Here is a 13,021-nt window from a genome sequence, read left to right on the forward strand (position 1 = left end):
ATCACAGGTTCCTTCACATAATTTTATGGCACAACACAAAGACAGAGAAAATAGTCTTTTAGCAAAACATATTTCGCAAAGTTATTTACAATGCTTTTACCCTTCTACCTACGTAGAAGATAAATCTCCATTCACCGAAAAATTATGTCTGTGCAGAAGAAAACAAACCCTCCAAGATTTTCATCCCTTCACTAGTACTAGGGACTCCAGGATCCCATCCTGATTTGCATGATGGTTAGGCAATTCCTAGGAGCAATCGAGAGATTTATGGTCAGAGTCCCCCTTGACACTCCCGCCTCCTCCTGCCTAACGGATTTCTCATTGAGCGACCTCTCGCCATCGGGGCCGAACCAAAGCTCCTCGCGGTGGCACAAAACAATTCCCCTTGGAGCAAGGTTCCACGTAGCCATGTGAGAGGCATAGCGCGTTCTTTTCTCTTATTATCCTGATTATATATTTACAATCACATCCAATGCTGCAAACAAGCACAATCAATCTTTCATGTGCAACCATCAATGCATGCACAAATAAAAAAAGAAATAGTAGCAAGTGTTTTAGCATAGGAAGCAGTCTCACCCAAATCTAGGGTTTCTCTTTTAAGGTCCCACCTTATTCTTAAGGTTTCGCTTCCTACTTGCAACTCTTTTTTAGGAATCCGCAAGATATTCACAAATATGATGTCTATTTTATCCTTATGAAAATTTTGGTATTTCTACCCTAAAAGAAAATATGGGCATTTATACCTATGGCAAGCAATTCATGCGCTACCCTGCCCTAACCTGCACTTAGTAGGATTTCAAATGCTTTTCCAAGTTTGTTTAGACTTTAGAATTTGTGTCGACAAATTCTTATCAATGTCCAACAAGTCCTACAAACTTCCAATATTTATTTAGTTTTCTGATACTGATAGTTTCAGGGTTGTCGAGTATTTCATAGTTGTTTTTGCTTCAGCATTCTTGATATTTTAGGTAAGGTTTTCTCGCTAACTCATACATGGGTCAACTCATGATATTGATGCTCTCGCTAATATAATCATTAATATTAACATTGCAAATATTTTCAATAAGAAAATAATTTTTATTTTATTCTAATCTTACTCTATGGTTTAATCAATTATGTTTGACCATCTGTCAAACTTTCAATGTTATCTAGAAATATCAATTTTCACTTAGTTATGTCTTAAGTGCAATGCTAATTGTTTTTTTGAAAATTTTATTCTAAGCAATGCAAAAATTATAAGTGTAATTTTTCTTTTATTTTTTATACATCAAATTATATTTTCACGCACTTAATTTATGCACATCTAGTATATATTTTTCTATGTAATTTTATATTGATTTACTTGATTATTTTATTATATTATCTAAATATTTTTTTATAAAATATTATAAAATCCTAATACCGTCTAACTTTTTTTTAATATTATGATCACATACATCATTAATGAAATAACAATAAATATCACGAAATAAATCATAATTAAGATATTTTTTTATGACAAGTATATAATCCTTTTCCAAGTAAAAGAGTATTTTTACTAAATAGTTAATTATTATATTCTTAGGCTATTTTTCTAAGTGACAGTTTATATGCATTTTCTTTAAAATGTGTTTATAGTCATTTAAAGCTAAATATAGCTATAAGCTTATAAAACTTTTTTTTTTCAAACCGACAAGATGTTATCTCTCTGAGGCTTGCTATAACAAGGGTTTTGTCAATTCCTACCATGTCATTTTCTCCATTAGTCACGTTCTTTGCTTCCCTTGCTTCAAATGGGCTTTTTAAATTTCTACGACCTCGTGGAGCCATGGATGTCAAGCCAAATTGACGTGGTAGTTTAGGAAGAGTGTAGTCATCCAAAAAAAAAATCGCTAGTATTTGACTTAGCAATATGGCTGTATGGGAGGAATGCGTAACTAGGGGGTAAAGAAAATGAAAATAAGGTAGAAGGGGGGTATTTCCCTCCTTCAAACTCAAAGCTACAATGAAAAAGAGAAGTAGAGAAATTTTTCCATCATCAAGAGGTCTTCCTTCTTGCTTTCTTTGTGAATGAGAGGGGGTGTATTTATAGCCATGAGGGGGAGTATGCAGTTGACTCATTCTTCTAGCTACTTGTCAAGAGCTAAGTAAGCTTTATAAAAAATGCATTTTGATTGCCTACCTGTTGGATGGTGACATAAGGATGATTTTAAAATGCTTTCTTTCCCTCCAAGAGTCAAAAACGTCATGATTTTTTACATATTTTTTCAAAAACGTCTTTTTTTCTTCAAAATGGCTTCATCTGGTGGTTTTTGGCCAAGTTACCTCATGACCTATCTAGTTTATAAAGTCATGCCATACTCTTTGATACTTAAGTTACTCAATATCATGCTCGTTTTTACGCGTTCTTTATCTATCAATTAAGGCTTTTGTGATTTGTCTTGCGGTTACCAAATCAATGTGATCTTTGACGCATTAAATGAAATTGAGAATACTGAATCAAATATAATGCTTAAAAAAATTATAATCAAGCCGTCGTAATATTATTTACGATGCATCTTTGCTTCTTGTTGGCTGAGAATATTAAGGCATCTTCTCGTGTCAAATTGCAGAATTGATTTAATGCAAGACTTGATATTTAAAAAATTACGTGCCATCACTTAAGTGATAACTCGATGAGTAATTTTTAAAACATTTCAAACCTGAATTTGTTTCTTGATATGAAGTGTTATGGCGGGAATATTACATTATGGTAACTTATACAAAGAATTTTGGCAATGCATGTAAATAGCCATGAGTAGCTAACCTAACTACAACAATTGCTACAAAAGTTACAACCCTACACTTCCAACTTGTCACAATCAACAAAAATCTATCACAACCTATCCCAAAACCGCAAGCTCATTTTACTTACATATTTTTAACTTTTTACTTGACCTTTTTACATTAAAAATTTACATTAATTCATAAATTATCCTATTTGTGACTTGGCCCAAAGCTCAATCTCGTGTCCAAATTTGATCATTTGAAACAAGCTTGTGCATCAATTTCCAAACAAAAACTATCTAAACGTGCACTTTGCACTTGCACATTAAAGTAGTTGATTAATATCTAAACTCTAAACTATTGCACGCATATCTCACTGATGGACTTGACGACCATGTTCTACACAACTTATGCGATGTCTTATCCAACCAAATAGCTAAGAATTGACCACTTCGTAATCCCAACCTTGGAAAAACACATCTTATGACAACTATCTTCTTTTTCATAACACGCAATCCAACAACCAAACATACAATCTAATGAACAAGACAAGCTCTCTCTCTCTCTCTCTCTCTCTCTCTCTCTCTCTCTCTCTCTCTCTCTCTCTCTCTCTCTCTCCATGCGTGTGCATGCATGTGTCGCGATTTTAAGAAAGTACTCGTGCCCATGTCCATATTTGCAAACATAAAGCTCTTCCAATCAAAACATAGTTGTCCATATTAATTGGAAGGCAACCTCATGGTCATCATGAGGAGCAAGAAACAATTCATTTTATTCAACTCAACATACAACGAGTGACAATTTCTAAGGCCTAAAGAAGTCTTAGATGTTAAAATTACATGCTCTCTAAAGAAGTCTTTGCCATTAGCAAAACATGACAAAATGTCATCTCAAATGTGGTTGCAGCAAGACGTTGAGCTGCAAGCTACTAAGCTCCACATGTGAGAGAACAATTTGTTCGTTCCTCTCCATTACTTGATAACATAGATAATTGATGTGCTTGCACCTTTTCCCAATCACCAGCTTGGCCATAGAAGTAGAAGGCAATGGGAATTAAGCTGAGCATCACAAGCATTAGCACTTGCATGAGCTAATCAGTCATTGGCATGATCCCATCCAAGGGCTCACCATGGCTACATGACATGGCCTGACACAAGCACCGAGATATCTCCATAGATGACAGAAGCTAAAGGCCTAGGCCAGCTCTTCATTGGAAAAGTGGGCACAGACAAGGACCACTTTAGGCTGGTTGATCTTGAGCATAAGCTACCCTGAAGCCAAGGCATAGGTTCGAGCTATTAAGCAAAATTTTACAGAGACAACGACCACTTTAGGCTGCTTGATCTTGAGCATAAGCTAACCTGAAGCCAAGGAATAGGTTCGAGATATTAAGTAAAATTTTATAAATAATGATAGAAATCAAGGAGGACTTGACATACATATCCAATTGAGAGTCTCTAAGTACAATTCAGCAAATGAACCAGTCACCTCATTGCCACCAACATCACACAAGCCAAAGTCGGGATATTATCAAGAAAAATGTTATAAGGCTAGAAAGCACTGACTTTAATATATCCATTCGAGTGGTACAATTCAGCAGTTAGGCTGGCCCTCATCACAATCAAGAGGATATGATCACATCCATCAAAAGCCCCCCTACTCACCTCATTGCCACCAACATCGACACAAAGACCAGGTAGCACCCTCAGTTCCGGATGTACCTTACCCTTGACACAAGGATGTGTGTCCATATAATCATGATGTGTGTATCTTCTCCCAGCAATACCAGGCTTGATGGTGAAATACAGCAGTCTGGTGGTGAGGTAGGCCACCATCGTAAAAGCAATTGGTCTAATGGGCAATGCTAACAAAACCCAACAGATCATTGGTGTCAAATCTGTTATTCCTTGGTAATTCTAAATGTCTTTAAGGTAGATTGTCTGATACACAGATCAATTAAGAGGCTATGAACATTTATATGAGTGACCCCAAAAAGTGGCAGTTGAGTTGTGTGTGGTTACGAGTTTTAATTCCTGGCTCCAAAGCTTCAGTGGGTATTGCACCTTAAGGTGTGCTCAAGACCTTCACGTGCAATTTGGTGGGTCCACCACAAACGTTTCTTCACAAAACAAAAATAACTACACAGCTCGATGCACAACCGAGGATCATTCCTTGCTCAGTTTCCTTATGGTGTCAGTTATGATTTTGACACAATCCAATCTTGAGCATCTCAAGAATAGAGACCAGAACCTTTAACATGGCTTTATGACAACCAGGATTTAAGTAGTCCTAATTGCCAAGCATTCAAAACTACTAATCCACACCTGGCAAATCAAGTGCCTGCTTCTCAAAGCCTTTCATTAGGCTTAATCCCTGTCTGGGATGTAAAATCAAAGGAGTGGTTTATATATCGGTCGATACACAAAAAACTCTTTTGGACCTTACTTCAAAGTTTGAATGCACAAAAGTAGCAGGGAACAGCAACATTCAACAAGAACAATGTTACAAGATCTCTGCTGTGCTCCCACATAGATTTAGTTTCCTTACAACATCAGTTATGTTTTTGACACAAAATCTACTCCCACCAATCTTGAGCATCTCAAGAATAAGACCAGTTTCCACAACCTTAAACATGGCTGTGGGACAACCAAAATTCAAGGGAAATAGTCCAAATTGCCAAGGTTGCACTTCAAAACGGATAATTATAACAAACAGCTTGAATGAGGGACACAGCATTCAACAAAAATGTTACAATATCTCTGCTGCACACCCGCCTAGGAAATCAAGTTCCTGCTTCTCTCAGCATTTCATTTGGCTTAATCCCTGTCTGGGATGTAAGAGTTCAAGTGCTCCAATGCAGCCACTGCAAGAGCCTGCTTCTCCTCATACGTTCGTGGCTCCAAGCCTTTCTTAAAACGCTTTTGATATAGTTTGAGAGGAAAAAAGGCTGCTACGACCTTCCTATCTCCATACATTCTCCCATGCAGATCATGTGCAGCTTGGCGAGCACATTCGTCGCGGGTAAACTCAACGTAAACTCTTCCCAATGTACTGTCATATGGCTGGGCATTGGGCTTCTCTGCAACATTGTTACTTGAATCTTTAACCTCTGATCTAGCAGGAATGCTTCCAGCAGAACAATCATTAGCCTCAGAATGAACAGTCTCAGTTTCCTGTAAAGACTGCACCTCGGAATGAACAGCTTCAGCTGTGGGCTCCTCTGCAACCTGTCCAATTTTCTCAGATTGGTGAGATGCAACGTTAGTATCAGTTTCTGCTGATCCCAAGTTCTCGCACTCTGGGGAGCTCTGCTCATTGGGTTCACCACTGGATACAACATCAACACAAGCTGGCTTAGGAACAATGCAGTCAGCATTTCCCTCATTAGCTCCTGTATTTTGTGAATCAGTAGTGTCTGTGTTTGCTTTATCTACAGACTCCACACAACTATCAATGTTTGGCTGGTTCGTTGAAACTGTATCTCCATTATCATGTTCAGGAGCCTCAAGTGGCTCCTTTACACCATCATCCTGTGGCTTCACCACATGAATGGACTTAACTGTACCAAACCTGGAGCCATTGATAGCAATTCCACAATATTGCAACAGTTAATCTGCGACCCAAATTAGAATAACAGATAGCTAAAAGATATCATGCACTAAACTAGAAACATATGCCTTACCTTAAACATTCTAAACGCACATCCTCCTCAATTTCCAATAAATCTGATTCCGACATAGATGTAACTTCCTCCTCAGAGATCTAAATCAAAAAAGGTGTGAAGAACCATGTATCAACATGTCACAAAGAGGATATTGTTAATAATAAGAAGAGAACCAGTGAGTAAAGTACCACATTCTGTAGCTCCAATATCCTTGTGGGAGCCTCTAGTAGAGTCTTTGCATGCTCTGGGATACCATAAAATGGAGGCTTCTTGACTTCACACTGTTGGCATTCCCTGACTTGTCAGACTTAACATAGATAGAATGCAAACATTTAACACAGTAAACACTGCATCTCCATCTCACCCCTCTCATATATATGCAAAGCAAAACAACTGGTAGTTGCAAACAAACACCTCAGCAATCAGACCAATCAGCTAATAAAACATGGAACTTCATTTTAGAGACAAAGAAGGGTCTGCTAAAGCAACTTGTGCTTGCAATATGTTTTTCGCATGTGTTTTGAAACCTTAGCTAAGTCCTTTAGCATTTTAGGCCAACTAATATTTTTCTTCAAACTGTTTTCTGATCACAGAGAACAAGGGAAGCAGGCTAAGATATTCAAAGCTTCAGTCAGACAAGAGATGCACAATCTGTCCCATACAATTATTCGGGACTGTTGGGCCAGTATATCTTTAATATCTATATCATAGAACTCGAATGTGTGATGCTAAGAAAGATTTATTAAGCATTAAATCTTCATTAGATCGTTAGAACAGCCCCAAAACTCAAAGATTACAAAAGTTTTTGTGCCCCATAAGCAAACATCCAAACTTTGGCAGGATCCACATTTATAAATAGAGGCTGCCCACACCACTCAGTTCATCCCTTCTATACAGGTCATCACTCCTCTGCAGGTTCAAGCCATAAGTTCACACCATCCAATGACTGTCCAACCTGTTGCCCCACTCAACCTCCGTTGAAGAAAGGGCAATTGTAGGTTGCTTCTTATTGCTCCATGAGAGAGCACCAAATCCAAGACAGAGCGCCTATCCAATGGTGGACCTATGTGTGTCTCAACCGGAGCTGTGGCGCCTGTTTATCAGTCGTCCTACGCAGATTCTTCAATTTCCAGCCATTGTTTTGCTGCTGTTGACTCTCTATCTCCTGTCGCCTACATCCAACCTGCCCAGAAGGCTGCATTTACTGCTGTCTACCACCTTCTAGCCTGCAGAGGCCTGCCTACAGCTATCACCAACAACTGGCGACTGCAAAAAAGGCTGTGTTTTGACCAGCCTGCTGCCACCCAATCTGCTGCACATTCTCCTGTGATGCATTTTCTGCAGATCAGCCCTCATTCAGCTGCCACCTCACTTTACTGGCTGTATTTGCAGATTCTCTCTCTCCTTTGCCCATTTGACACATTGATCCCACCACATTTGAGCTTTGTTTGCTGTTTCCAAATACCTACGGAGGCTACCTTGCTGTGTTTCAGGATCCGTCAGGAACACAACACACTCTCCAGCTCATACTCTCTACCTGGTCCTCAAGACACGGGAGTTCAAGGGTCAATATTCCTTCACTACATAATGTGTTTGCTGCATGAGCATTGTATTAATTCAAATTCATTCAATTTCTTATTCATTGTCTTCATTGTGTCCAAGTAACTGTGTTCTTTTATCAGTTTGTGCTATTATTGGCAATTGCACGATTGTATTTGAGTTTGTGTTAGAGCATCTCTCCGCAAAAGGGAGTAAGAAATCAGGCTCAATGCTGATACAATGGAGTGAAAGAGAGCCTCAAGGTTCTGAATCTCTAGGATTGGTACTGATGTGATCAAAGTAGTCAATGCACCAATCAAAGCTTGAAGATTACAGCACTGCCCTAGCTCATCAGTTGGTAGCACTTGTGAATGAATGCTCTATGCAAGGATCGACACAGTCCTTTGAGGAAAGGGATGTTGAAGAAGACACTGAGTGATGATGAACAGCAGAAGAGGCAGCAAAACACAATCCTCAGCAGTTGCCAATGATGAAGCAGCTACTGAAAACTTCCTATAGTGATAGGCTGCTATCAAGAGGACTGCGGGGCAGCCAACTAGAGGAGAAAATCCAAAAATGCCAATAAAGATCTCTCTATATGTGACTGGCATGCTTAAGGATGGACTGTTGCGGACAGAGATTCCAATTGGCTTGCACAGGTCAAGAGGATGGTAGCAAACTAGTCAGAGCATGTTAAAGCAGCAGTAGTTCATTGAATCCTAGGAAAAGTAGTGATCTGCCTCTATAAAAAAAAAGGCATAATGACACAGCACAGACTACCTCTTCATCAGTTGCATCTGGGGTTGCCTGCACCACAGTGAGTATGTTGTTTCCCAATCTCATTCCATTGAGCCCAGCACAAGCTTTCAAAGCCACGGATGGATCCACATACTGCAAAACAAAAGCGCAATGTCAAAATGTACTCACATCAATATATTTTACACAAAACTTTTTCAATATTGGAGCAGCGCTTTTATTTCCTTGAGAGTTTCTTTTAAATAAAAATGATTGATGATTCCCTAGACTTGCTAAAGTGTGATGTTAATATCGGATTGAGTTTATGCATACAAACTACAGTAAAGAAATGACCTTCAACTACCACAGATGTTGCACAAAAAAGCACATTACCTCTAAGAAAGCAAAGACTTCCTTCTGGTTATCTTTTACTTTGACTTCCCAATGATAAGCTTTTAACTGACCAAAAGCTGTTACAATCTCTTTTACCTAGCCAAGGCAAGTAAGTACACACATTAATGGAAAAATTATAAACCATGTCACCTAGATATTAAGGGAATTTATTCTTTGCCTAATTTTGAAGCAAGTATACCTTATCTCGGGATAAGGTCGTACAAATGCCTCCCACAAAGACCTGTTTAACAATGCAACACTTGTGTTAATTTTGTAGTTTACCTATCGTTTCTGTACTTGGATGGTTACACTGTTTATTGCAAGTAGCCAACCACTTGAATGGTTGGGTCATTGACTCTAGTCCAGTGGAAGATTCACATAGAAGAAGCTGGCATTTCCAGTCTCAACCATAATACGCAATGCACACAAACCAGTAAACCATTATGAATGATTCCCAAGGAATCCCACTATTTGTTATCTGCTTCACATACTCAACACGACAAGAACAATAGATGATCCAAAAACAGCTTTGGTCCCCCACCCATTGCCTTTGAACACAAATGCATAGCCTTGGCACTACAAAATAGGCTGGCATGTGTGCATGCTCTCTCTCTCTCTCTCTCTCTCTCTCTCTCTCTCTCTCTCTCTCTCTCTCTCTCTGTGTCTGTGTGTGTTGTACAGTGTGTACATGCGCGCGCGCGCACACACACACACACACAACAAACAATGCCACGCCCTAAAAACATGAGACCACTTGCAATCTGTGTTCCAAACCCTACAACATTGCGCTTACATATGATACAACATACCTTACGAGGTGAATCCAAGACGATGTTTGATACCATATCCACCACAGTCGACACAGTATCGACTCCCCCACTCTGCACCACAACAGTGATTCTCTGAATCCAAACCCCTGTTGCATGGATGCTGTACCTTAGAGTTTTGACATGACTACTTTAATGCCCTAGACATAGGTGCAATCTTCATGGAAACAAGATTCTTATATCAAGTGATGCAAAAATTTAAGATGTTAACTCCATGGGTAACTTGAATAACAAATGTTATGCGGTACTGTAGCAGGATATATGTGCAAGTTGAGTGGGCTTAAACACAATTCTTTTGCAGGCTAAAGCACTATTGTAATCAGAAAGCAACAGAAGTATAAGCTAATGCCAAAAGAACAATAAACATGAGCCCTTTTTTAGAACTATGAGCAAGGCATACACTGACATTGAACTAAGAGTCTTGCCATAGGTCGGCTGCATAAAGTGTGAAAATGAGAGGCATATCCCGTCATTAATCAAAGTCCACAAAGGAAATACTCACAGAAACAATTAAGAGTTCATGCAATCTCTGCAATCTTAGAAATAGCCAGACAATTATTGAAACAACCTGCAGGAATCAGCAGGCCAACCATAGAAACGAATCCATTTCACCGTGAAATATTAGCATATGGTGAACACTGTGGATAAGTGCCAGAGGAACAGGCAGAATTGCTAGCCCATAAACACACTCTCAAGCAGGACTTGCTTCACTGATGTAGTCTTACGCTCAGTTAGTCACATAAACTTCCAGAACAACAGGGTAAGAAAGCACCCCATCTTTGCACAAGACATGCAATACTTTATGAGTGATCTAAAGACAACAGATGTAGCAACATCAGACTCACACCTTTCTACCTTTCCCTCTCTGATATACACATGCTCCACATGTCCAAGTGTTGCAATTGGAGGAGGCTTCATCCTCTATCTAGGCTACAGATAACACATCACATCTCTGAACCCATCCTCCTAACCTTACAATAGTTAGCATCTACAGAGCAGACTATCACAGAGTTCTACTTGGTAAAGAAGTATGCTTTTAGATGCAATCTTGGTTGAACTGCAATCTGAAGCCTCCATTGGCTTCCAGATCATGCTCTAAATCAGATTATACCCAACAATAAAACAACTTACCACTGGATTCACATAATCTTTAGGTCGGCGGATCTTTAATGTGGTGCCGTGCAAGGTGACACCATCAAAGGCAAGTGCAGCAGTGGTATCCTCCGGAGTAAGAAACTCAGCAAATGCATAATTTTTATCAGGATTTACCTGCACAAAAAGTATAAGGAAATTCAGAAAAAGATGGAATGCAAACCCCTTCCAGAGTTCAACAATTATAGTCTTGAAAGAATATCACACACTCACCATGCAGTTAATACAAGGTTTTGTTCCTGGAAGATGGTTGGCACCAGCAGAAATCATAGCAGCATTCAAAAACTCTGTCAGTTCTCCATCAGAAACTGTGGCAGGTACATTGGCTACGTACAGCCTCCTCAGTGGACGGGTGGCTTGTGTTAATGTAACTGTTGCAACAGCAGGATTCATCTGGAAAACACAAGAGAATGTAAGAGCCTTGCTCACAAAAACAGACACTGCAAGCATGACAGCACTTGACAAAGTCGAGCAACAGACCATCACTAATGAAGAGACAGATGCAAGCGCTGCTGCCTGTTGCTGCACAGCAGCCATGGCTGCCATAAGGTTATTGCTATCCACTCCAGTAGGTGCCATATCCCAAGCTCGCGGTTTCTTGCGTTCTGGAGACCTAGCTGGAGGGGATGGAGTCTTGATGGCAGCATCTGACCTCCGTCGTCTTGGAGAATAACCACCAAGCCCACTTCCACCAATTCGCCTATATTTACTTGATCCTTCTCTCTCACTTTTGTCACGGCTTGACTGCTCTCTATCTTCTCTGTCCTTGTAATATGGTGATGGTGACCTGCTCCATTTTCTAGGGGATCTAGAAGGTGATCTTCCCCTGTGCGATCTCTGATCGCTGTCAAACTTCACCCATTTGCTGCCTCTTCCTCTATCAGCCTTACTTGAGCCCTTGTAAAACTGAGACTTACCTGAATCCCAATGCCCATATCGTCGCTCGTCATCTGAGTACTCATCTGATTCTCTTCTACCGTCCTTATGATACCTGTATGACTTGTAATCGTCCTTATAATCATCCCTATAATCGTCCCTATAATCATCCTTTTCATATGAATAATGATGATATTTATCCTTTCTGTAATATTCACTGTCCCTTTTCGATGGTTTCTCAGTTTTGTTTTCTTTAGAGCGTTTCTTCTCGCCCTGCTCTCTGTGCTTCTTGCTTTCTTTCTTTGTCTTCTCTGTGGCCTTGTCCTCAGTCTTAAGACTTCTCTTGGACTTCCTATCGTGCGTGTCCGTGGTCTTTCCACGATATCCCTTGGCCTGTCTCCTGACCATATCAAAATGTTTATCAGCTGCTTGGTTCTTCGGCACGTCATCGTCCTCTGTTATGTGGACGTCCCTTGATTCGACCTCGCTCGGCAGGACATCTGCCCCATGCGAGGGCACGCCAAGTTCATCTTTGGGGACTGACACATGTTTGTGTGGCGATTCGGACGCATAGCCACCATCGCTCCATCGCTCGCTCCTGTCGGAGTCGCTGTCGGTGGACATCCGACCACTGGAGGCGGACAGGGACGCCCTGTAGCGCTGGAAGCTTCGGTGCTCGCCCTGCCAGCCTCTCGTTCGTGCGCAGGAACCGTCAGCAACGCTCATTTTCTGACGACGCGTCTGGGGAAACCTAAAAACACGACCATGGATCGCTCGGAGAATGACAGAATATGTTTATGAGTCTTGTTTGGGTGCCTTTGTCATCAACCCACAACAAGACCGGCCTTTGCCCCTTTCACTTTTCGATGGGACAACATTTTCCTTTGAAGCATAAATTGGGAAACTTACAATAAACTAGGTTGGCACTCTCAGGTAAGTAAAGGAATATGAAGTTCCATATGCAATTCTTGCATGTTTGTTAAGTTGCAATTTCACTGATGGTGCTTTGACATCTCACGTGTTTTAAAGCAAACTACATTATTTAGCAATTTTATTGATGGTGTTTAAACATGTGACGTGTTTTAAAGCG

The 13,021-nt window shown here is 40.1% G+C and overlaps 1 protein-coding gene across 1 annotated transcript; it reads right to left on the reverse strand.

Annotated features, from left to right (window-relative positions):
* Positions 1–5,091: 5,091 nt before the first annotated feature.
* Positions 5,092–12,763, reverse strand: LOC148033733 (RNA-binding (RRM/RBD/RNP motifs) family protein). The gene is made up of 10 exons (XM_087681712.1): positions 11,536–12,763; positions 11,269–11,448; positions 11,035–11,172; positions 9,886–9,957; positions 9,276–9,317; positions 9,077–9,172; positions 8,729–8,839; positions 6,598–6,690; positions 6,428–6,507; positions 5,092–6,315 (listed from the first exon to the last, which is right to left on the reverse strand). Exons 1-10 carry the CDS (start codon positions 12,655–12,657, stop codon positions 5,562–5,564), a joined length of 2,688 nt encoding a protein of 895 aa, XP_087537838.1. The 5' UTR covers positions 12,658–12,763; the 3' UTR covers positions 5,092–5,561.
* Positions 12,764–13,021: the final 258 nt, after the last annotated feature.

Source organism: Lygodium microphyllum, chromosome 7 (genome assembly GCF_053477565.2).
Source record: "Lygodium microphyllum isolate KBCC chromosome 7, Lygodium_microphyllum_v1.1.10, whole genome shotgun sequence".
Classification (NCBI taxonomy): Eukaryota; Viridiplantae; Streptophyta; class Polypodiopsida; order Schizaeales; family Lygodiaceae; genus Lygodium; species Lygodium microphyllum.

What these genes read in the sequence shown, in the direction of transcription:
- LOC148033733 (XM_087681712.1), bottom strand. Translation starts at nt 12,657, where the DNA reads ATGAGCGTTGCTGACGGTTCCTGCGCACGAACGAGAGGCTGGCAGGGC. An exon ending in TCTTGGATTCACCTCGTAAG is followed by an intron (nt 9,318 to 9,885) that starts GTATGTTGTATC and finishes ATTGTTAAACAG; the next exon opens with GTCTTTGTGGGAGGCATTTG. An exon ending in CGACCTTATCCCGAGATAAG is followed by an intron (nt 9,173 to 9,275) that starts GTATACTTGCTT and finishes TGCCTTGGCTAG; the next exon opens with GTAAAAGAGATTGTAACAGC.